This window comes from Peromyscus californicus, unplaced genomic scaffold (assembly GCF_007827085.1).
Source record: "Peromyscus californicus insignis strain IS unplaced genomic scaffold, ASM782708v3 Scaffold_14__1_contigs__length_90479793_seg_2, whole genome shotgun sequence".
Classification (NCBI taxonomy): domain Eukaryota; kingdom Metazoa; phylum Chordata; class Mammalia; order Rodentia; family Cricetidae; genus Peromyscus; species Peromyscus californicus.
This window is the reverse complement of record NW_026294436.1, coordinates 7012185-7038357: the sequence shown is the minus strand read 5'-3', so window position 1 is coordinate 7038357 and position 26173 is coordinate 7012185. Positions and strand designations below refer to the sequence as shown.

The 26173-nt window shown below is 38.2% G+C and overlaps 1 protein-coding gene across 4 annotated transcripts in view; it reads left to right on the top strand.

Annotated features, from left to right (window-relative positions):
- Positions 1 to 26173, top strand: part of Ptpn4 (protein tyrosine phosphatase non-receptor type 4) — a 192490-nt gene that overhangs the window by 30277 nt on the left and 136040 nt on the right. For all 4 annotated transcript variants that reach the window (XM_052736736.1, XM_052736739.1, XM_052736738.1 and 1 more), the window contains one exon: positions 4158 to 4312. In XM_052736736.1, the coding sequence (XP_052592696.1) occupies positions 4175 to 4312 (138 nt within the window). In that variant the 5' untranslated portion in view covers positions 4158 to 4174. The remainder of the gene's footprint in view (positions 1 to 4157; positions 4313 to 26173) is intronic.

Sequence of the window (26173 nt, the reverse complement as noted above, 5' to 3'; positions counted from 1 at the left end):
GCTCAAGTACTGGTTCTCCGTTCTTGTCTCTTCATTTCATGAAATTCAACTAGTAGTTGATTGTCTATTTTTTTTTTTTTTTTTTTTTGGTTTTTCAAGACAGGGTTTCTCTGTGTAGCTTTGCGCCTTTCCTGGAACTCCAGGCTGGCCTCGAACTCACCTGCCTCTGCTTCCCGAGTGCTGGGATTAAAGGCGTGAGCCACCACCGCCCGGCTGATTGTCTATTTTTAATGTAATTGATCATTTGCAAAGTCAAGAGATACACCATTTAGAAAAATGTTGTAGACCCAACCTAGTATTCTAGTTTTCAAAATAAAGGTATATTGTTTTAATTATTAGGAAAGTAATGTAAACCAGAATTTCTTAGGGTAATTGTTAAGAAAAATTAAGAATCAGCATAATATTCTTGTGAGAAAGAGGTACAACTTTATTAAAGGAAAGACATGATCATTTCATTCCTCTAGATTGTTTTAAAACGTTTGTTCTCTTGTATCCAAAGAGGATACAGTTGTTATTCTTAACATTTGGCCCTTATTTATACTAGGATATTTATTTGTGTTTGTGGTAAAAGTCTGTGGGTGTCTCAAGTTCTTTATATAAGATGATGTAATATTTGCATAAAGCCTGCACATATCTCTTTGTATACTTTTAAGTCTTCTGTATATTATTTATACCTAGTACAATGGAAATGTTTTTAAAGATTTATTTTTAAATTATATGTGCTTGTGTCTGTGTGTATCTGTGTAAGGTTTGTGGTTTAGAGTTTATATTTAAATCTGATTCATTGAGTACTTTTGAATATAAAACAACTATGGTATTGTCCGGTATTGGATAGCTTAGTAGGTGACGGTACATGCTGCCAAGTTTGATTACTCACCAGAATCCATGTGGTGGAAGGAGAGCATCTGCTACTGCAAATTGTTCTCTGATCTCTGCATGGGTGTCATGGCACACACACACCCCATCCCCAAATAAAATTAATTAGGAAGGGGGAGGGATGGCATTTCAACAATGATAGAGTTGTATATATACAAAATAACAAATGAGCCTCAGTCCACACTACCTCTCATTTTATATTCAGAAGTACTCCGAATCAGATTTAAACATAGAACCTAAACTGTGAAAGTTTTAGAAGAAAACATGAGATAATCTTTATTATCTAAGTTTGAGGAACTAGTCTTAGATGTGACACCAAAAGCATGGTTCATTAAAGTTTATGTGTATATTTGTTCAAAAACACAGTGTGGTGGTGCACACCTTTAATCCCAGCACTCTGTGGACACAGGCAGGCAGATCTCTGTAAGTTTTTTTAAAATTATTTTTATTTTATGTGCATTGGTGTTTTACCATGGGTGTCTAGTCCCCCAAAACTGGAGTTACAGACAGTTGTGAGCTGCCATGTGGGTGCTGGGAATTGAACCCAGGTTCTCTCGAAGAACAGTCAGTGCTCTTAACCACTGAGCCATCTCTTCAGCCCTAGATCTTTATGAGTTTAAGGCTGTCTTGGTCTACATAGAGAGTTCTAGGCCAGCTAGAGCTATAACAGTGAGAACCTGTCTCAAAAAAAAAAAAGAGCAGAAAGAAAAGAAAACAAATTCCTGGCATGTTAATTTTTGACATTCCAGGACAGTAAATCAGTATTCCCAGGTATTCTCAGAGTTTTCAAAATTATATTTTAAACACACTTCAAACAATCTTTAGACTATATGATTTGAATGGCTAAAATTCTTGTTTGAAGAGTAAAATACACTAAGTTCAACAGTACTTACAGAGAAGTACATCCTACAGAAATATTCAATGAAAAACATAATTTGAAATTCATGTCTCCCAGTAAGATGACAGCCCTTCACATTGGCATGCTTGGTGGGGCACCTCACCACCCTGGGCATCATCTCTTCAGCTCACCTTTTGTAGTTTTTAGCATAACGTTCTGTATGTGTTTTATTATATTTGTACATTTTATTTTTTGTTTAGCTTTTATACATGGGGTTATATTTGAAATTTAACATGTATTCTATGTATACATCAGGTAATTTGCAAACATGGCCAGTTTTAGTTCTTTTTGTATGCACCCTGCCATTCACCACTCTCACTTTCATGGAATTACTTGCCTTGTTCCTGATTTTAGGGTGAAAATGTTTAGACTCTAACCATTCAATTATTTAGGATAGGAGCCATATAGAATGCTGTAGCATGAATCTTAAAAGTTCTTATTAATAAAATCAAACCCAGAGCCAGGTATTGGGGGGGGGGTAAATGCTGGATGATCAGAGCAGAACAAGCCACAGCCACCTCACCTTGCCAATTCCTCAGCTGATCCTGTTTCTTCAGACTGGAAGCCTCTGAGATCTCAGCTGAACTGCTGCTCGAAAGCCTAAAAGCTTAACCAGCTCTAGTTCCTGGTTTCCATGCTTTATATACCTTTCTGCTTTCTGACATCATTTCTTGGGATTAAAGGCTCGTGTTGCCATGCCTGGCTGTTTCCAGTGTGGCTTTAAACTCACAGAGATCCAGATGGATCTCTGCCTCTGGAATGCTAGGATTAAAGGTGTGTGTGCCACCATTTTCAGGCCTCTATATCTAGTGGCTGTTCTGTTCTCTGACCCCAGATAAGTTTATTAGGGTGCACAATATTTTGGGGAACACAGTATCACTACAGAATGCTTTTCTAGATACCCTTCCTTGAGGAAGCCCCCTTTTCTTTGTTTTTTTTTTTTTTTTGAGAATTTTTATCATAAAAGTGTGATAAGTTTCAATCAATGCAGAAAAGCATTTCATTTCCCCCATTTGCTGTGGTTTCATTAGGTTTTTCTCTGTTCTCTGTTCTGAAGGAGGTTAGATTATTGGTTTGAGGTATGTCCCATTTTTCTGTTATATACATGCAGTCCTATAAATTTCCCTTATTAGTGCTGCTATATATGTAACCCGCAAGTTTTGCTGTATTATGTTTTCTGTTTTATTTAATTCTGTGTATCTTTTGTTCCCTTAAGATTTCTTCTTTGTCTAATGCGTGCTTAGAAGTATGCTATTTACTTTCCTTGTGTTTGGAGACTTTTCTATTGTTAATTTGTAGTTTAATTCTCTTGTTCTCAGGGAACATACTTTGTGTAATTTCAGTTCCTTAAGTATATTTAGTTTTGTTTTGTGTCCCAAAGAGGCAAGAGGATCTCTGAGTGTGAGGCCAGCCTGGTCTACAGAGCGAGTTCCAGAACAGCCAGGACTATACAGAGAAATCTTGTCTTGAAAGAACCAAAATAGTAATAATAATATCTTAAATGTCTGTGTTTTTCCTTGCTCAGTTTCCTTTATTGCATTGTCTTTAAGGTGGAAGTCGTATGGATTTTAAATTTTGAGTCATGGAATGCCTGAAATGATTTTGTTTTTGTTTTTTTCTCTCTAATATGACTGTTAGTTTTCTGGGTATAGAATTCAGTGTTTCGAATAAGTTTCTTTCAGAACTTTGAAAGTACAGTTTCATTGTCTTTTAATAGCTATCATTGACAAGTTTGTTCTTTTATAGGTGATCTATGTATTTCCTCCACTTATGTAAAAATTGAAAATCTCAGAGAGGTAGGCACATCTCACATGTCTGTAGTTCCAGCTGTTTGGGAGGCTGAGGCAGGAGTTCCAGGCCAACCTGGGTACATAGTAAGGCCCTGACACCTCCCTTTTCCCATAAAAAAAGATAGAGTGGTTGGTTGAAATTGAAATAAAATAATCTTCGCTATTGTTATTCCACAGTGTTTTTCTAAATAAAAAGAAAACAATAGTGATTGGAATGAAGCAATCTTCTCCCCTGTTGTCCTTCTGCAGCATTTTTAGAACACACATCAGTGAGCGACACCCCACTTGCCGAGCTCTCCTGTTCCTTCCACCCTTTAAGCGCACGTATCTTGAATTGGAATATGACTTCCTGAAACTTTAACCCATTGAATCTTCTCAGTAGAACAGTGCAAGATAAAGTTCTTTAGGGTAGATTGTGATTTTAGCTTTATATGTAATTTTGTACCTAATTTTCTTAATCTTGATGTTTCAAAACTTGTAATTGTTTTCTGTCAATGTTTTAATTTAAAATACATATTAACTTTTTTTTTAAAAAGCTATACCGTATCTTGCACCACTCCTTTTATTTAGTGATTCTTGTTTTTTAAACCTAGATCTTGTGTGGACAGTAATGACCGCACGTTTCCGATTGCCTGCTGGCAGAACCTACAATGTCCGAGCATCGGAGTTGGCCCGAGACAGACAGCATACAGAGGTGGTTTGCAACATTCTTCTTCTGGATAACACTGTACAGGCTTTCAGAGTTAATGTGAGTATTTTATTTTCTTCTCCTCCTTGCCTTAGCTTCTTCATCACCACCACCACCACCACTGTCTCTGGATATTAGTCTGAATTTAGATTTATTTTAAAACTAAAACGATTAAGTAATAGTACAGTTTGAACATTCTTAGTTAAGGAAGTCTTTTTGATACAAGTGTATATCCAGTATACCTGCTTATTCAAATTAGATCTTTCAAAAAGTGCGGCCCACTAACTGTTCACAAACAGCAGAGCATCCTAGTTCATGAACAGATCAGTAATATGCAGGTGGTTTTATAATGTGCATGAGGGTGTCTGAAAATAATTTGTCTTAAATACCTTCCTAATATGTTTCACTAAAGCCTTATTTGTACTGTCTGTGAATACAACTTTCGTTAAACAAAGATAAGTTATAAGACCGATCTTACGTAAGTATTGTCTGAAAAGCATTTATCCAACAAGTATTTGTTCTTGTTTTTTTTTTTTTTTTTTTTTTTGGTTTTTCAAGACAGGGTTTCTCTGTAGTTTTGCGCCTTTCCTGGAACTCACTTTGTAGACCAGGCTGGCCTCGAACTCACAGAGATCCGCCTGACTCTGCCTCCCTTGTTCTTGTTATTAATATCTAGCTTCAGCTGTTCCTCATTTGAGTTTCACCAATGTGGTATATTAGTATTAGTTCATTCATTTTCATTGCTGCATGCTATTCTTTTGTATGAGCATACCATAGTGTATCCATTTGCCTATCTCTGTTTAGTTATTCCATTTTTTTCTTTGTTTGTGTTTGGATTATTTCCACTATAGGCTCTTAAGTTCTTATACATGTCTTAGTAATATATACAAGTATCGAGGTCCACAGAAGCACCCTAGAAAGGCTTTATGCAAGGTCAGAAAGTCTGAGCTTGCTTTGCCCAGCAGGACTGCATAGTGAGATAATATGGCCAAGGGCATGGTTACCAGGTGTTTTGAAGGGTCTACACTTGTTGGTACTTAGTACCAACAGGGGAGATCTTTTGTTCCTCCCCTCGCTAATGTATAAAAAGCTCATCATGATTAAACTTGGGGCGACTGGGTATTGACCCAGGGCCCTTCCAAAACTATCTTATGTCTCTATCTTTTTTCTTCATCTACTTCTATATTTCCTATCTAGCATTTCTCAATTCCTTACTTCCCTCTTCAAGGGACCCTTCGATAGGTCGGGGCTGAACCCCAACACTGGGCTGGACCCTGGCATACAAGGATGCACATACCTTTTTTATTTTAAAAACTTCAAATCTGTAGTTGGAATGGAAGAATAGTATACTGAATATGTAGCTCCCTTTGCCCAGACTGAACTGGTGTTAACATTTGTACATTTACTTTCTCTTTTCTTCCTGAACTCCCTGAAAGTAAGTGGTTGACACACCAGTAAGTATTTAGCATTATGAGAGTCTTCTAAATTTATACAATACCATTGTCATACCCCCAAAATTTAGCATTCTATATATGATACTATTTAATATATAGCCCATATTCATATCAAAGTCTCTGCAATGACGTCATCTGTTTCCTGATTGTGTCTATCTGTACTTTGAAATCTGTGACTTAAAATTTTAATATTTACCAAGTACTTAAAAACAACCTTTATTTTACTTATTGTGTTCATGTATAATGTGCATGGGAGTTAGGGGGAGCACATGTGCCACAGTGTGAATGTGGAAGTCAGAGGACTACTTTGTGGAGCTTGTTTTCTCTTTCTACCACTTTTACATGGGTTTTGGGGATCAAGCCCAGATTGTTAGACTTACAAGGCAAGTAAGTGCTTTTATCCAATCCAATGTACCATCTTGCCAGTCCTGTTTACTAGTTTTTTAAGCTTAAATGTTTTTGTGTGTAACTTAGTATGCAGCAGGATCACTAATTTACCTTTCAAAAAATCCTAAGTTTCATTTCACATTTGAAAACAAGCTGCAAAATAGTGAAAATATCATTATTTATGAGATTATTTAACCCAACAGCTCAGTGTACTTTCTAAAACTTAGATTTTAAATTTCTTGTTTCCTACTATCTATTAATAGATGAAGAGTAGATTACCAAGCAGAAATAAAAAAAAGTAAAGAGAATTCTCCTTCATAAATATTTCTGATTAATATACTTTCTGATTAATATAAACTATGTATCAGACAATTGACAAGGCTTTTTGCCCCTGTTATGGACTCATTAAGATTCTTTTGGAGGAAGCTAGGTGGTAGTGGTACACTCCTTTAATCCCAACACTCGGGAGGCAGAGGCAGGTGGATCTCTGTGAGTTCGAGGCCAGCCTGGTATATAGAACTAGTTCTAGGACAGCCAGGGCTGTTACACAGAGAAACCCTGTCTTTAAAAACCAAAAAAAAAAAAAAAGATTATTTTGGAGATACAAATTTAATAAATCTTATTTTAAGTTAATATGAATTTTATTTTTTAATTATAGGAAATATTTATTTAGAACTATTCTACAATCATATTTTTATATTTGTTTATGTTGTACTGTGGATTGAATCAGGGCTTTGAACATGCAAGGCAAACATTCTACCACTGGACTCTGTTCCCAACCCTTTTTCTATTTTTCATTCTGGGACAGACTTTTACAAAGTTGTACTGAGCTGGCCTTGAACTTGCTTGCTCTGTAGTCCACTCAAGCCTTGAACTTGGCTGCCTTCCTGCCTTAACTTCCTGAGTTGGTGGTTGTCTTAGTTAGGGTTTCTATTGCCGTGAAGAGACAGTATAACCATGGCAACTCTTATAAAGGAAAACATTTAATTGGGTAGCTCGCTTACAGCTCAGAGGTTTAGTCCATTATCATCATGGCAGGACATGATAATGTGTGGTAGACATGGTGCTGGAGAAGGAACTGAGAGTTCTACATCTTGATCTGCAGGCAACAGGAAATGAACTATTTGTCACACTGAGCATAGCTTGAACAAAGGAGACTTCAAAGTCCACCCCCACAGTGACACACTTCCTCCAACAAGGCCATACCAATTCTAACAAAGCCACACCTCCTAATAGGGCCACTCCTTATGAGCTTCTGGGGGCCAATTACATTCAGAGCACAACAGTGGTTTTACAGGTCTCTGTCACCAGCCTGGTTAGTCGTATTTTTAAAGAGAAATTTGGGAATTTCTTTCTTCTAGTTATGATGCATTAATTAACAAATACAAAAATGGTATGAGTCATTAGGCTACTTACAAAGAGACAGGACCCTCTTTCTTGCGCTCTCTCTCTCTCTTTCCCTCTCTCTCTCTCCCTTATTACAACATTGTTATATCATTAAATATTAAATACTATTTATTAGGTGATAACTAACTCTTCTTCGATTTGATACATGAATTCCCTTAAAAAGTTTTTTTTTTTTTTGTGTGTGTGTGGGCATGCAGGAGATGTCAGGTCAGAAGAGACAGTGTCCCATAGAAGTAGAGTTACAGACAGTTGTGAGCTGCCATGTAGGGTGCTGGGAACTTAACCTGGGTCCTCCGCAAAAGCCACAAGTGCTCTTAACTGCTGAGACATCTCTCCAGCACCACATAAATTCTTTTTTAAAATATCTTTCACACATATTGTATTACTTAAAAAAAAATTTAGTTAAGGACATAATTAACAAAACTGAAGTTCAAAATTAGCAGATCCTTGCTTTGTTACTCCTTAGGCATAATTGATGTTTATTTATTACTTACTATTTATTGTTACATATGTTTTTAGTTTTGTGAGGTTTTATTTTTTTCTTTCGTTTATTTGGAGAATGAGAATTTAGGTCTCAACTCCATCCCCTTTCTGTATACAAACACTTCCTCTGTCCTCTTTCCAAAAACATAGTAGTTATGTAATAATATTTGGTTAGTTTAGTGTTTGTGTTCTTTAGAGGAAAAAAAATCCCCAATTATCTGGTTTGAGTTTGGAGAGCCTAACTGCTTTGTCATCTTAGTGAGTGAGAGAAGGGGTCTGAGTGTTACCAACTATTTAGTGTGTAGACTTTCACTTACTACAATCTTGCCTGTTTTCACTGTAGTAAAAATTAATTCTTCCTGATGTCCTTTAGCCCAGAGTTGAAGTTTATTTTCTTCAGAGCTTCCACCCCTAGCTCCTAATAACAAGGGGCAGTGGTTTGGTGGTGGTACGTGAAGGGGAGTAGGGGTCTGGAGAATCTCTCATCGACAAACCTTCTCAAATCTTCTCCAAGTCTTCTCTGGACTTACTTTTTCAGAGATTATTTGTACTTGTGTTTTTAGAAAAATTGACTTGCTCCTGGGCCTTTCTCACATTGCTAGCTTTGTTTTATCTACTTAGGTTGCTTTTAATTTTTGAAATTTTTGTTAGTGTAGTCTTTTCCTTGCTTTGTTAATCCCAAAGATGCTAGGAGAAAAGATCACAAATTATCATGGCCAAATTAATTAAAGCAAGACTTTTTATTTATGTACGTAGTCTGTCTCTCCCTAAAATTGGGTTTCAGGAGATCAGCATTGGATGTGAAGAAGACATTTTTATAGCTCAGGGGTAGGGGGTTTCTGTAGCTAGAGTTTTCCTGCCTGGCCCACAGTCAGGACAAATCTCTCTCACCTGCCAGTCCCACAGCCGCTCAGACCCGACCAAGTAAACACAGAGACTTATATTGGTTACAAACTGTATGGCCGTGGCAGGCTTCTTGCTAACTGTTCTTACAGCTTAAATTAATCCATTTCCATTAATCTATACCTTGCCACATGGTTCGTGGCTTACTGGCATCTCCACATGCTGTTTGTCATCGTGGCGGCTGGCAGTGTCTCTCTGACTCAGCCTTCCACTTCCCAGCTTTATTCTCCTCCTTGTCCCGCCTACACTTCCTGCCTAGCCAATGGCCAATCAGTGTTTTAATTATTGACTAATCAGCAACACATTTGACATACAGAACATCCCACAGCACTTCCCCCCTTTTTTTTAAAAAAAAAAAAGGAAGGTTTTAACCTTAACAAAGTAAAATTACATATAATTTGGGAATTTGGGCGTAGCTTCTCTTACTACTTCCTGCTGGAGGGAGGCGCTGTATCTTATGGGGATACAAAGAAAATTTTAGGATCATGGAAAAGTCCATGAGGGTGTATCGTCTGAGCCAGTTGCCTTCAAACCATTCTGGATGTTGGATCATCTGGGCCATGGTGTCATCGGAGACCTTTCAGGGGGTCTTGGCTGGTCAAACCTGATGTATCTTAATCTGGAACAAATCCATAGCCTTTGGCTTTCTGTGGGAACAAAAGCAGAGTCTCCTTTCCAAAGTAACATATCCTTATATCCAAATTTTGAAGTCAAGGTACCTTTAAAATATACATTTTGGCATAACTCAACAGCTTTTACAATCAAATATTTTTCTGCAGTTAAAAGTCCCAAAGACAACACAATGCAGATTCTCTGTGTAATATCCATTTTTACGTGGCTTATTTTTTATACTACCTTTACTGTCTCTTTAAAGACTTTATTTTTTAAAACTATGTATTTATTTCTATAACTCTATATATCATCTTTTTTGTCTCTTTCAAGCCTACGTATCTTTTACACACATTGTAAACTATTACATCTGAATCTGTCTTATTGTGAATCTATTGCCTTAAACTGCAGCAGCTGTGGCTGCTGGATCCACCCACCTCAGCTTCCCAACATGGCCATGGTTTACCGCCAGCTCTGGGAGCTATCGGGGGTCTATGCTTTTAGCCAAGCAGCGTGTAGCCCAGAAACCTCCCCTTTTGCTCTGCACCAGCAAAGGCTAAATCCACCATGCAGCTCAAAGTGCCACTTGCAAAGGCCTCATTCCCACCATAGGCAGGTCGAGCACGCACGCTAGGAACCCACCAGTAGCTCAAACCAGCAGCTGCCGCTCATTTGAGAGAGACGATTAGGAAGCTGTTTTTAGCTCCGTTTTAGAATCTTTTCTCAGGTTTTAGGTGGAAACTCTTGCCACCACGTTGGACGCCAGGTTTCCAAATGGGGGATTTGGCCTGCAAAATAGATGGCATTACAGGAGCAGAACATAAGCATAACAAGTTAGTCATAGCAACCTCCTGAAAGAAAGACATGATTACAAGGTTGTCATAACAAGGTAGTCGTAACAGGTAGTCATAACAACTTTTTGAAACAAAGGTAGGGTTGCAAGGTAGTTTCAAAACAAAGACATGGTTGCTATTTCCAGGAACAAGCAGTACAGCACCATTTGTGGTTAAGGTTACAGGTGGGAGGCATAGACTAATCCTTGAGAAATAGAAGTTTAATCATAAACAGGAATGACTCTATAATGTCTTTTAAGCTAATAATGGAGGCTTTTAAGCCTAAAATGGAGGCAGCCTGGTTCATCAGCTACTTTGTTATTTTAAGCAAACATTTTGTTTAGTCTCCCTCAGGTTGATTTTCAACAGTGAGTATCTGCCTTGAGAAGTTTATTGAATACAAAACTTTTAAAAGTAAAATTAGCTGGTTGTAGTGGTATATGCCTTTAATCCCAGTTCTTGTGAGGCAGAGGTAAGGTGGATCTCTGTAAATTCAAGGTCAGTCTGGTCTACATAGCAAGTTCTAGGACAGCCAAACCCCATCTCAACCCTCCCCCACAAAAAAGTAAAATCAGGTGTTAAAATAGAAATGGTCAGTTTAGTGTAAAAACACATGGTAAATTGTTGAATTTTGGAATATATGAAAAATTGAACTTTGTATTATATGATAGAACTTACAGTCATGCTTTTAATTTGGAATGCCCTTTTCTCTAAACTGTAATTGTATATTAATCATGAGAAAACTATTAGTTAGATTTATAGTGTGAACAGTTGATCTAGCTTTTGCCTATTGTATTTTCATTGGGCAAGTGTAGTTCTTGGGTCTCATGTCGTATTTGAAATATATTGATTTGTTACTGAAAATGACATTTCTGCTAAAAAAAAATTCTGGGTAGTTGCCCTATCCAAGTTGGTGCACCTTTGTGTTAATGTTTGAAGAATTTTTTCTTTCATCTTTTCTTTTTTCTTTCTGCATGCTGCCTGCCTTTCTCCCTTTCTCCTCCCCTCCCTCCCTCCTTTCCTGTTTTAAGTTTTAGAGACCCTATCCAAGTTGGTGCACCTTTGTGTTAATGTTTGAAGAATTTTTTCTTTCATCTTTTCTTTTTTCTTTCTGCATGCTGCCTGCCTTTCTCCCTTTCTCCTCCCCTCCCTCCCTCCTTTCCTGTTTTAAGTTTTAGAGACCCAGTTTCTCTGTGTAGCCCTGGCTGTCCTGGAACTCGGTCTGTACACCAGTCTGGCTTGGAACTAAGAGTTCCTTTTTGCCTCCCAAGTGCTGGTATGAAAGGTGTGTGCCACCACCACCCATCTTGCTTGCTTTCTTCTTCTTCTTCTTCTTCTTCTTCTTCTTCTTCTTCTTCTTCTTCTTCTTCTTCTTCTTCTTCTTCTTCTTCTTCTTCTACTATTTTTACTACTACTACTTCTCCTCCTCCTCCTTTTCCTTCTTCTCTGTCTCTCTGTCTCTGTCTCTGTCTCTCTCTCTCTCTCTCTCTTTCAGACAGGTTTGTTGGGTAGTGCTTGTTGGTTTGGTACTGACTATATAGCTCAGGATGGTCTTGAACTAATTGCAGTCCTTCCTCCTTCAAGACTCCCACAAGCTGTGACTATAGGTGTACACCACAACTTGTGGTATTATTTATGTGTATGTGTGGTATATGGGTGCACATGTATGAGTGATTGTACTTGCCTATGCACATGTGCATATGGAGGCCAGAGTTCAACTTTGTATCTTTTTTATCTGTAGTTCTCTACCGTATTTTATTTACTTTTGAGATAAAGTCTTTCCCTGCACCATGAACTTGACATTTCAAGCTAGACTGACTGACCAACAAGCCCCTGCGATCTGCTTATCTCCCCTCCCTACTTCTTCAGTATAAAGATTACAGGGACATGCCACAATACCAATCCTTAAGGTGGCTGTTAGGGATTCAAACTCAGTTTCTTATGCTTGTGTAGCAAGCACTTTACTCTCTGATCCATTTTCCCAGTTCCCATCTATCTTTCTATCTATCTATGATGTGATAAAGGGATTCAAACTCAGGTTTTTATGCTTGTCTAGCAAGCATTTTAACTCTGAGTCGTCTTCCCAGTTCCTATTTATTTATTTATTTATTTATTACCTATTTATTTTTAATGTAATAATGTAAGCTTGTATGGAGACTACAAGACAATCCTCAGTCATGCCGTCCACTTTCTTTGGGTCTATTCCAACTTTATTCTTACTCTGAGCATAGTGTGTTTGAGTTCTCAACTCATGCCTCAGGTGCACATCAAAATCTCTTGCCTCTGATTGAATCTGGAGTCCTCTGTCTTCCTAGAATCATGCAGCCTCTGAATCTCTTTCTGTCCTAGAATACAGATGAGGGCACTGCAGAATTTTGAAGTAGATCTTGGTAGCTTTTTCTTTTGATCTTTCTTGTCTAATAACCTACACAATTCACCTGCAATTATACTTTTCATTCTATCACCCTAGCTAAGACTGCTTGCTACTCTCTTCTTGGTCAGTATTTTCTTAATACCATTGTTTAGGAGATGCCCATGAGAACAAAGCCAATGTAGAACTTAGCTCATCTGTTTTTTTTCCCCCCAAGGGTCATAAGTTGTCTGATGTCTCTTTAAAAAAATACACACGGACACATTACACGTATGTATATATGTACACACCCCACACATATATCCAGCTTTTGTAGGTGTTTGTGACAGGACAGTATTTCAATACCAGGTACTCTGCCTAACCAAAAATGAAAGTCCTGATTGTTTTAAAATATAAGATTATGTCATTGTATGATGAGTTTTTTATTTGAAACATTTAATATATTCATGTGTTCATAGATCTCTTCTTCATTTGATCAGGATAGATAATTGAGTGAAATAGGACTTGTGTCTCACTGATACATAAAACGTCTTGTAAAATCAAAACGGTCTGAAATACACTGATTTCATTAAGGGAATAAATGGTACTTGATTTCCAAAGATAGAACCCTGAGTAGCTGGGCCATTGATGAATTTGGTATTTTAGATTTCAAGTAAGCAGTCATTCACAGGATTTGAGATACAACTTACCCCTAGTTGAGCTAGGGTTAGTTTTTGTTAGAGAAACATCTTTCCGTGGCTAATCAATTGGTAACAATGAATTAGTTAACATTTTTGTGTTTTTTCTTTATCTAGCCACCATTTTAAAACATTTCATCAGTATTTGATCCTATATTCTTTGTTTCTCTACTATAGTTACAGTTTGTATGAAAAACTTAAGTGTAGTACCTTGTGACTTAACTCTGTAGTCTTCATGTATATGAGCAGATTTCTATATACATGTGTGTGCACATTTATGTGTATATGCATGTGGAGGCTAGAGATCATTCTTCAGTCCACCTTGTTTAGTAACATCTGTCACTGGGACCTGGTTATAGCTCTCTTAGTGTTACATCTCTGAGCTCTTGAGTGCCAGTGGCTCTCATTTCTTAGGGTTCACATCTCTGCACTCTGAGGTAATAGCAACTCTCAGCAGGTAGCGTTAAACAGCTTTCTCAGCTTCTCTTGGCAAATCTTGCAGCTTTTTTAGCAACTCTTTCTTTGCTCTGGGCAGCTCACTGGAGCACTTCAGCTGCCCTCTGGCTGCTAGGCATTTTCTGGACCAGCAGCCCTGGTGTTAGCTGCTCTTCTTGGTGCAACCAACTTAGTGTTTTCTATCTGCAGTAGAAGACTTGATAAGCATAAATTCATCTGAGTGATGCTTTATCAGGGCCTGTGCTAAGTACAGTTGGTAATGCTAGGATGGAGGTCTCTACATGACCCAATGAGAGTAAGAGGTAGACTGCGTATATAGGAAACGGGGGACAGGCCCACATATTTACATTCCTTTTTCTGATGTCAAAAGTTTCTGAACTATCTTGCAGCCTGCAGGTTTACTGTTGCTAGCTCTCATGGGTTGGAAAGATTCTTCTTCTGACCAGAGTGGGAATATCTGAAGTGGTGAGTGCATGGCCCAGCCAAATCTTTTCCACTCTGATGACAACTGGATTATGCAGCAGACAAAGAGAAGTCTTCTGGGATGGTCATGGGACACTTCAAAGCTGTAGTAGCAGATTTGAAGTCTCCTGGAGCTGTCATTGGGTATGTAGATTAGCAGGAGCTGTCAACAGCTTGGCCAGACCATTTAAAGTAATGACAGCTCCTGTGATTTCTGTGGAAGCCGTAGGCTGAAATTATAGCAGCTTCCTTAGATGAGACTTCAGGAGTAGTGGCAGTGCCTGTCATAGCCCAGCTGGGTTGGAGCTCCTGGGAGATGTAAACAGTGGCTCTGAACTTATCCCATTTTTATACTGCCTGGAACAACTATGTCCCAGGATAGGGTTTAGTGGCTGGTTTTGTGTGTCAATTTGACACAAAGTAGAGTCATCAGAGAGGAAGGAGCCTCAGTTGAGGAAATGCCTCCATGAGACCCAGCTGTAAGGTATTTTCTCAATTAGTGATCAGTGGGGGAGGGCCCAGCCCATGGTAGGTGGTGCTGTCCCTGGGCTGCTGGTCCTGAGTTCTATAAGAAAGTAGGCTGACTTGATAACAGTGGTGAGCGGTTTTGTCCTGTGTCAACTTAGTATGCCAGACTTTGTTGATTCCCTAAGGAAGGCCTTACCCTCTCTGAGGAGTGGATGGGGGATGGGATGAGGGAGGTGAGGGGGTGGGAGAAGGGGAGGGAAGGGGAACCGGGATTGATATGTAAAATGGAAAAAAAACACGCAATAAAGAAAGAAAGAAGGAAGGAAGGAAGGAAGGGAGGGAGGGAGAGAGAGAGAGAGAGAGAGAGAGAGAGAGAGAGAGAGAGAGAGAGAGAGAGAGAGAGAGAAAGAAAGAAAGAAAGAAAGAAAGAAAGAAAGAAAGAAAGGCTGAGCAAGCCAGGGGAAGCAAGCCAGTAAGTAGCACCCTCCCTGCATCAGCTCCTGCCTCTGGGATCCTGCCCTGTTTGAGTTCCTGTCCTGACTTCCTCAATGATGAATGGCAATGCTGAAGTGTAAGCCAAATAAACCCTTTCCTCTCCAACTTCCTTTTTTGGTTATGGTGTTTCATTGCAGCAATAGAAACCCTAAGTAAGGCGAGTTGGTACCAGCGTAGTGGGGTATTGCTGTGATAGACCTGACCATGCTTTTGGGAGGATTATGGAAGGACTTTGGAACTTTGGACTAGAAGAGTCATTGAGTGTTGAGATCTCTGTGGGATGTTCTGTGGGAACTTGGAGGATAAGAGTGTTGAGAGCAGTGTAGAGGATGAAGGCCTGGCTTGTGAAGTTTTAGAAGGAAGTTGAAAGACTCTACCAGGGCTGTTTGCTATTTTGATTTAAGATTCTGTAGTTCTGGTTACCTGGGGCTGAGGAATCAGCTGTATTAACAAGATACCAGAACTACTAAAGTGAAACTTTTGTATTATGGAACAATTGATGCTGGTCAGCTGGAGCTAATAAATTAGTAGTGATTAAGAAGAGACCGACATCATTGAGGTGAAATCTTCTGGGAAGTGTTTCCTGAGAGCACAGAGAAGCTGTATTCCATAGTCGGCTAAGGTTGTACCTCGTGCTGGCAACCGGACTTGGTAACGTGTAAGCATCACCTAGATGGTACTGTTTTGAAGACATGAAGGGGTCATGGAGAGCAGCTGAGGCTCGGCACTGTTAGAAGCCAGGAGAGATCATTGGTAAAGATGCAGCCTCAGTGGCAGTTGAAGCCCCAGGACTGAAGAAGTCATGCAAAGAAGTTGAGGCTTGACACCATGAAGATGGCCTATGAAAGGCTATTAGTGAAAGTGCAGCCCAGTTGCAGCAAGGGACCCCAGCATTTTGGAGATGCCGGTACCATGGGATGACCACCAAGAACAACAGCAGCAGTGGGAGTGGGACCAGTTGGAGCCTAGAAGACAAACTGTGTGTGCTGCAGAGGACAGAGCTGGAAAAGTAACCCAAGTCCTTTGGAGGAGTCCAGAAGATCATGAATCTCAGATAATTAGACATTGACTTATTTATTTATACTGTTGCAGTTTGGTTTTGCTTGGTTCAGATTGTAATGGTGCCCTAGTTCTTCCCTCTTGAAGAAAGTATTTAATTCAATTTTGACTTTTAAAGGAACCACACATGAAAGACTTAACTTCTTTTAAAAGACATTAGATATTTTAAAGACTGAAATTTTGATGTTTGAATTTGTAAAGACTGTGGGACTTTGAAGAGTCTGATTTCAATGTAAGATATTGGGGATGAATAAGAAAGGAAGGGTTGTGGCTTAATAGTGATATGTTTGTGTGGGGATAGCAGCCCAGTGGCCAAGTGTAAAGGAAGGACTCTATTCTTGTCATTGGAGGCCACTCTCCTCCCTCCTGCCAACCCCAATAGATTCAGTTTTTTAGATGAAGATAAGAACGTTCTAGAAATAACAATGCAAAGAATTTATCTGAATTCAAAGAATTCTTATGTATCACCCACAGAAAACAAAAACTAATTATTTAGAGGACCAAGACTGTATAGTCTACAGTTAGCTTTTCTTTCTAGTAAATGTAATCCATCGAGCACTTATTCTTGAGCTGATTCCCCTATAAATGAGAAGTAACCAGTTGGTGAAGATCATATGCATTGTATGCACATATACTACTTTTACAATCTTTGTTCTCACGAACATCATATACACATAGACACACACGTATATGTGCATTACAGAAATCTTACCTGGTAATCCTTTTTTCCTCCTCATTGGCAATTTGTTATAGTAATATACTTTCCTTTTAAATATTGTTCTTGGTACTGTTTTCTGACTTTTTCATTAGTTCTTTGAAGTCTACATATAATTAATTTTTAAATTTTATTTTATGTGTGTGTTTTTACTTGCATTTATGTCTGTGTACCACATTTATATCTTGTGCCCTTGGAGGCCAGAAAAGGGCATTGGATCCTCTAGGACTTGATGGTTATGAACTGCAGTGTGGGTGCTGGGAACAAATGCAGGTCCTCTGGAAAGCAGCCAGTGCTCTTCACTGCAGAGCCATCTTTCCAGTTCCCTAAATTTTAACATATTAATTTGTTTAATTTCCACAAAAGAAAACAACAGCTGCTATATACGAAGAGTTAGTAATAGTATTGTGACATTTTTTTTCTCAATGTGCAAACATTTCCTTTTGATTTGTTTATGATAAACATCAGAGCTGATGGTTTTGGCTGCTTCTTTTTGCAACTTAAAAAGAAAATTCCAATGTAAAAAGAGATCTGGAAGTAGATAGACACTTTACATTGAATAACTACTTAATTTTAGCACTACGTTAGCTTCTATCCTGAACTCATTATATAATTTTTTTCTTTTTATAGTACTAGGTATCAAACCCTAGGTCTCGTTCATACTAAGCAAGTACTCTGCTACTGAGCAATACCACCATCATGCTATCATGTATTTTATATGTCACTTAAAATTGTTTTTAGATTTTTAAGTTTTATGTATATGTGTATTTTGTTATATATGTTTATTTTTCTTGTTTATTTATTAATTTATTTTTCTATTATCAGCTTGATACAGTGTAAATTCTTATCTTAATAGTGAAATGTTTCATTGAGGCTTGCTCAGTAATTGAGTAAAACCGAAACTTATTATAAGCCACAGTCATACCTAGGGTCCCTCCTTCTATATATATAGCCTCCATGATTCAGTGAGTTGCAGTCTGATTGTTCTTTGCTTTATAGCTAGAATCCACTTATGAGTGAGTACATACCATGTTTGTCCTTCTGGGTTTGGGTTACCTCACTCAGGATGATTTTTTCTAGTTCCATCCATTTGCCTGCACATTTCGTGCTATCATTGTTTTTCTCTGCTGAGTAGTACTCCATTGTGTATATGTACCACATTTTCTTAATCCATTCTTCAGTTGACGGGCATCTAGGTTGTTTCCAGGTTCTGGCTATTACAAATAGTGCTGCTATGAACATAGTTGAGCATGTATCTTTGTGATATGATTGAGCATTCCTTGGGTATATGCCCAAGAGTGGTATGGCTGGGTCTGGAGGTAGTTCGATTCCCAATTTTCTGAGAAACCACTATACTGATTTCCACAGTGGTTGTACAAGTTTGTATTCCCACCAACAGTGGAGGAGTGTTCCCTTTGCTCCGCATCCTCTCCAACATTGACTGTCATTAGTGTTTTTGATCATAGCCATTCTGACAGGTGTAAGGTGGTATCTCAGAGTTGTTTTGATTTGCATTTCTCTGATGATTAAGGATGTTGAGCATTTCTTTAAATGTCTTTCAGCATTTGTGATTCTTCTTTTGTGAATTCTGTGTTTAGTTCTTTAGCTCATTTTTTTTTTTTTTTTTTTTTTGGTTTTTCGAGACAGGGTTTCTCTGTGTAGCTTTGCGCCTCTCCTGGAACTCACTTGGTAGCCCAGGCTGGCCTCGAACTCACAGAGATCCGCCTGGCTCTGCCTCCCGAGTGTCTTTAGCTCATTTTTAATTGGATTGTTCAGTATTTTGATGTCTAGTTTCTTGAGTTCTTTATATACTGTGGAGATCAGTCCTCTGTCAGATGTGGGGTTGGTGAAGTTTTTTTTTTTTCCATTCTGTAGGCTGTCTTTTTGTCTTATTGACCATGTCTTTTGCCCTGTAAAAGCTTCTCATTTATTAATTGTTGTGCTCAGTGTCTGTGCTGTTGGTGTTATATTTAGGAAGTGATCTCTGGTGCCAATGCGTTCAAGAGTACTTCCTACTTTCTCTTCTATTAAGTTTAGTGTAACTGGATTTATGTTGAGGTCTTTGATCCACTTGGACTTGAGTTTTGTGCATGGTGACAGATATGGATCTATTTGTAATCTTTTACATAAATACATATGCCAGCACCATTTGTTGAAGATACTTTCTTTTTTGTTGAAGATACTTTCTTTTTTCCATTGTATAGTTTTAGCTTCTTTGTCAACAATCAAGTGTTCATATGTGCGTGGATTAATGTCAGGGTCTTCAATTCGATTCCATTGGTCCGTATGTCGGTTTTTATACCAGTACCAAGCTGTTTTTATTACTATAGCTCTATAGTAGAGCTTGAGGTCAGGGATGGTGATGCCTCCAGAGGTTGCTTTATTATATGGGATTCTTTTAGCTATCATGGGTCTTTTGTTTTTTCCATATGAAGCTGAGTATTTTTCTTTCCAAGTCTGTGAAAAATTGTATTGGGATTTTGATGGGGATTGCATTGAATCTGTAGATTGTTTTTGGTAAGATTGCCATTTTTACTATGTTAATCCTACCTATCCATGAGCATGGGAGATCCTTCCATTTTCTGATATCTTCTTCAATTTCTTTCTTTAGAGATTTAAAGTTCTTATCAAAAAAGGTCCTTCACTTGTTTAGTGTTATCCCAAGGGATTTTATATTATTTGTGGCTATTGTAAAGGGTGATGTTTCTCTGACTTCTTTCTCAGCCCTTTTATCATTTGTGTATAGGAGGGCTACTGATTTTTTTGAGTTGATCTTGTATCCTGCCACTTTACTGAAGGAGTTTATCAGCTGTAGGAGTTCCCTGGTAGAATTTGTGGGGTCACTTATGTATATTATCATATCATCTGCAAATAGTGAAAGTTTGACTTCTTCCTTTCCAATTTGTAACCCTTTGATCTCCTTTTGTTGTCTTATTGCTCTAGCTAGAACTTCAAGTACTATATTGAATAAATATGGGGAGAGTGGACAGCCTTGTCTTGTTCCTGATTTTAGTGGTATCGATTTGAGTTTCTCTCCGTTTAATTTGATGGTGGCTGTTGGCTTGCTGTAAATTGCCTTTATTATGTTTAGGAATGTTCCTTGTATTCCTGATCTCTCTAAGACCTTTATCACGAAGGGGTGTTGGATTTTGTCAAAGGCTTTTTCAGCATCTAATGAGATGATCATGTGGTTTTTTTCTTTCAGATTGTTTATATGGTATATTACATTGAGAGATTTTCGTATGTTGAACCATCCTTGCATCCCTGGGATGAAACCTATTTGGTCATGGTGGATAATTTTTTTGATGTGTTCTTGGATTCGGTTTGTCAATATTTTGTTGAATATTTTTGCATCAATGTTCATGAGGGAGACTGGTCTGTAATTCTCTTTCTTTGTTGCATCTTTGTGTGGTTTGGGTATCGGGGTAATTGTAGCCTCATAAAAAGAGTTTGGTAATGTTCCTTCTGTTTCTATTGTGTGGAACAATTTGAAGAGTATTGGAATTAGTTCTTTGAAAATCTGGTAGAATTCTGCACTGAAGCCATCTGGTCCTGGGAGACTTTTGATGACTGTTTCTATTTCTTTAGGGGTTATTGATCTATTTAAGTAGTTTATCTGGTCTTGGTTTAACTTTGTTATGTGGTATCTATCCAGAAAATTGTCCATTTCTTCCAGATTTTCCAATTTTGTGGAGTACAGGTTTTTGAAGTATGACCTGATGATTCTCTGGATTTCCTCATTGTTTGTTGTTATGTCTCCCTTTTTGTTTCTGATTTTGTTAATTTGGGGCTCTCTCTTGGCCTTTTGGTTAATTTGGCTAGGGGTTTGTCTATCTTGTTGGTTTTTTCAAAGAACCAACTCTTTGTTTCATTGATTTTTTTGGTATTGTTCTCTTTGTTTCTATTTCATTGATTTCAGCCCTCAATTTGATTATTTCCTGGCATCTATTTCTCCTGGGTGAGTTTGTTTTCTTTTGTTCTAGAGCTTTCAGTTGTGCTGTTAATTCATTGGTATGAACTTTTTCCATCTTCTTTATGTGTGCATTTGGAGCTATGAATTTTCCTCTTAGCACTACTTTCATAGTGTCCCATAAGTTTTGGTATGTTGTACTTTCATTTTCATTGAATTCTAGGAAATCTTTAATTTCTTTCTTTATTTCTTCCTTGACCCATTGGTGTTTCAGGTGGACATTATTCAGTTTCCATGAGATTGTAGGCTTTCTATAATTTTTGTTGTTGTTATAATCTAACTTTAAGGCATGGTGGTCTGATAAGATACAGAAGGTTATTCCAATTTTTTTGTATCTATTGAGATTTGCTTTGTGACCAAGCATGTGGTTGATTTTTGAGAAAGTTCCATGGGGTGCTGAGAAGAAGGTATATTCTTTTTTGTTAGGATGGAATGTTCTGTAGATATTGATTAAGTCCATTTGAGTCATAACATCAGTTAGGCCCTTTATTTCTTTGTTAAGTTTCAGTCTGGTAGATCTGTCTTTTGGTGAGAGTGGTGTGTTGAAATCTCCCACTACTAATGTGTGTGGTTTGATGTGTGATTTAAGCTTTAGTAATGTTTCTTTTATGAATGTGGGTGCCTTTGTATTTGGGGCATAAATGTTCAGAATCGAGACTTCATCTTGGTGGATTTTTCCTGTGATTAAATATGTAATGTCCTTCCTGATCTGTTTTGATTGATTTTAGTTTGAAGTCTTTAGGATAGCTACACCAGCTTGCTTCTTAGGTCCATTTGATTGGAAAGCCTTTTCCCAGCCCTTTACTCTGAGGTAGTGTTTGTCTTTGAAGTTAAGGTGTGTTTCTTGTATGCAGCAGAAGGATGGATCCTGTTTTCTTATCCATTCTGTTAGTCTGTGTCTTTTTATAGGTGAATTGAGACCATTGATATTGATGGATATTAATGACCAGTGATTGTTAATTCCTGTAATTTTTTTTTGTGTTAGTGTTGCGTTTTCCTTCTTTGGTATTTGTTGGTGTGGGATTATCTATTGCCTGAATTTTCATGGGTGTGTTTAGCTTCTTTAGGTTGGATTTTTCCTTCTAGTGCTTTCTGTAGGGCTGGGTTTGTGGACAGGTATTGTTTAAATCTGGTTTTATCATGGAATATTTTGTTTACTCTGTCTATGGTGATTGATAGTTTTGCTGGGTATAATAGTCTGGGTTGGTATCCGTGGTCTCTTAGTGTCTGCATAACATTTGTCCAGGACCTTCAAGCTTTCATAGTCTCTATTGAGAAGTCTGGTGTTATTCTGATGGGTTTGCCTTTATGTGTTACTTGGTCTTTTTCCTTTGTGGCTCTTAATATTTTCTTTGTTCTGTATGTTTAGTGTTTTGATTATTATGTGGCGAGGGGACTTTTTTTTTTTTTTCATCCAGCCTATTTGGTGTTCTGTAAGCTTCTTGTATCTTCATAGGTATTTCTTTCTTTAGGTTAGGAAAGTTTTCTTCTATGATTTTGTTGAATATATTTTCTGTGCCTTTGAGTTGATATTCTTCTCCTTCTATCCCTATTATTCTTAGGTTTGGTCTTTTCATGGTATCTCAAATTTCTTGGACGTTTTGTGTTATGACTTTTTTGTCTTTAGTGTTTTCTTTGACTGACAAATCTATTTTTTCTATTGTGTCTTCAGTGTCAGAGATTCTCTGTTCCATCTCTTGCATTCGGTTGGTTATGCTTGCTTCTGTAGTTCCTGTTCGTTTAGTCAGGATTTCTATTTCCAGCATTCCCTCAGTTTGTGTTTTCTTTATTGTCTCAATTTCAATTTTCAGATCTTGAATTATTTCCTTCATCTGTTTAATTACTTTTTCTTGACTTTCTTTGATTTCTTCCAATTTTTTGTTTGTTTTTTTCTTCCATTTCTTTAAGGGAATTTTTTATTTCTTCTTTAAGGGCCTCTATCATCTTCTTAAAGTCATTTTAAGGATTGATTTCTTCTGTTTCTTCTGCCTTGGTATGTTCAGGTCTTGCAGGTGTAGAATCACCAGGTTCTGATGTTGTCATATAGGTCTTTATGTTGTTGCCTGTATTTTTGCACTGGCGTCTACTCATCTCTTCCTCTGCTCGGTGCAGGCAGTGTGTGTGTCTGAAGGTGCCTCTCTTGTTCTAAGTGTTAGTCTTGGTTCACTAGGAGTTCTTGGTTAAATTGGTGCTGTTGGGCTCTGTTTCTTCGGGAGCAGCTTAGTCCAATCAGTGTTAGTGGGTTCTGTCTCAGGGAGCAGTTCTTCTCAGTTGATGCAGAGTATGCTTAAGGTTTCAGTGGTTGTTAGGTTCGTAGGGGTTGGTTTTTTTGTTTGTTTTTTGTTTTTTTTTTTTTTTTTGGGTGGGGGAGCAGGGAAAGGTAGGTGTCTGGTCCCTGGGACTCCGATGGGTAGGGCCTAGGGGCTAGAGACCTGATCTGCCGGTCTGGAGATAGGAGCTTACCTGTTCCCAGTCAGTGTAGTGTAGGCTTATGATTCTGGTGATCTGGTCTGGTGGCTGGGCGGCGCCATCTTTTGTGTTCTCAGGTCACGTTTTGCTCATTCATCAACTCCTCAGCTAATCTTGTTTCCTCAGACTGCAAACTGTAGGATTCTGAATCCTCTCCAGGATGGATTTCAGCTGAGCATGGTAGTCTCACTAACACTTCCAAGTTGTTGAGTTTCGCAGGATCGGCAGCTGGGTCCTGGGTTGGCCTCAAACAGAGTGTTCAGATGCGTTCTAGTCTCGTCCCACAGAGATGGCTCCTTCCCTGGGTGTTGGGATTAAAGGCGTCCCCATTCCAAGCGCTTGATTAAGAGCTTGTTTTCACTAACTCCTCAGCGGGTAATAGCTCAATTTCTGGTCTTTATTACAACTGCGTCTAGGCCGCCGCTCCACCTACCTCTGCCTGTTTATTTTTCAAATGTACGCCTGTTGCCTGTTGTGTTTAGAAGTGGTCATTGAATTTCCTATAACTAGAGTTAGGGATGGTTGTTAGCCACTATGTGAACTGAGCCAAGATCCCTGAGAGCAACAGCTGTTCTTAACCACTGAGCCACTTTCTAGCTCCAATGTCACTTATTTTAATTATTGTATAATTTTTTTATTTCACTTTCTTTTGAGACAGGGTCTTGCAGTGTAGCCCTGATTCACTGTATACCAGATTGGCCTTGAATTTGTGGTGCTCTGTGATGACTATTTTTACCTGTTAACTTAATATAATCTAGAATCTCCTAAAGATAGTCTTAGATTGTCTTGATCAGGTTGAGCTGTGTAGCCAGAAGAATTCCCGTGTCCCACCTGGCCCACAGCAGCTTATAAAATAAACACACAGAGGCTTATATTAATTACACACTGTTTGATCTATGGCTCATGCTTCTTGCTAGCTAGCTCTTACAACTTAATTCAACCCATTTCTATTAATCTATGTTTTGCCACATGGCTTTGTGATGTTACCTGTGTCCCATTACAGCTTGCTTCCCTGGCAGCCTCAGTGTCTCCTCTGACTCTGCCTTCCTGTCTGTGTCTCTTTGCTTGGATTCCCCACCTGGCTCTATTCTGCCTTGCCACTGGTCATAGCAGCTTCTTTATTAACCAATAGTAGCAACACATTCACAGCAAAAAGAAAGACCACCCCACAGCACTTCCCTTTTCTGCCTAACCAAAAAGGAAATTTTTTATTTTAATATGGTAAAATTACATGTAACAAAATAGTTATCAAGCAAGAATTACAGTCACAATATCTAGTCTATATGTATTTAGCAAAATTAAGGAAAATATTCTATCATCTGTCCTATTTTTGTGAGTCTAAAGATTCATACCTAATTTACCTTTTATCATAACCAAGGAAAAATACAATTATAGCTATCTAGTCTTCAACTCCATCAAAGACCCCAGAAGAATATAATATTACTTGAGTAAACAGCAAGTGCATTGTAAGCAACTTCCAAAATTATAGAAATGACAGACATCTGGCTGCCTGGACAGCCACCCAAAGTTCACTTTCTCTGTAACACTGGGGCATCTGTCTTCAGCCTACAGGCCTAAAGTCCCTGGCATACTTTTCAGTGAAGCAGGAAATTTGAAGGACCATTTTGCCTATTTTGGCAAAGTTCGTCAGTCGATTTTCTGTGTGTCCTGCATAATTTCTGGCAGTTTCTTCTGTGGAGCAGAAACCTGAAGGACCATCTCACCCTGTTTTGGAAAAGTTCAGTCATCATTTTCCTGTGGGTCCTGCATGTCCAGTTTCTACAACATATTGTCAAGGAGTCCAGGCAAGAGCAATTTCTTGCCCAAAATGCTAGCAAACTCCATAATATTCTTTGAAGTAATTGGTTCTGCCAGGAGCAGATGTGTCTCACTGTCCAGAAAGGTCTAAGTTCTTAAAACATTTTATATTGTTATATTCTGTAGGTCTTTGAAGTATTTGAAGATTATCTACCTAATTAAAATATACCTTCGTATACCCTGAAAAACCTAACTAACATGACTATAAGTTTTGATTATCATAGATAACTATTAATCTGCATTTCTTAATTATATATTACAATTTTAAATGAGTTGCATAAACATAATGCCTTAAACGAGAATAGAAATATGTATATTATCTTTTTCTGACCACTTAAGCATTTGAGCTGCTCAGCAGGAGTGGCTAGGATTAGTGTCTGGCTCCACCCCACCACTGAGTAGTGTGTTGTCAGCCGCTCATAAACACCATGTAAGTGTTTGTCAGCGGGGTCTCTTAAATAAGCTGCATGGTTTTTTGCTACTAATGATGTCAGGAAACTGTCTTTTAAGGAGCCGTGCCTCTGCTTGACATCAGCAACTGAGCCCACCAGAGAAAAAATGGTTACCAGGAAGCTGCATTTGACTCTGTATGTGTTTAGAATCCTTTCCCAAGCTCTCTCAGGTTTTATGTGAACGTAGTTGCTAAACATTGGGCGCCATTATGTAACCAGAAGTTTTCTTGTGTCCCCTGTTTAGTTATAGTTTTCTTTAGTTATAATAAAAGATAGATATACAAAACTTTAGACTCACCAAGATAAAGTAGATAATTAAATATTTTCTCTAATTTTGTCAAGTGCAAATGAGTTGGATATTGTTACTCGAATTCTTATTAATAACTTTTTGTTTTACTATATTAAGGTTAAAACCTTCCTTTTTTTTTTTTTT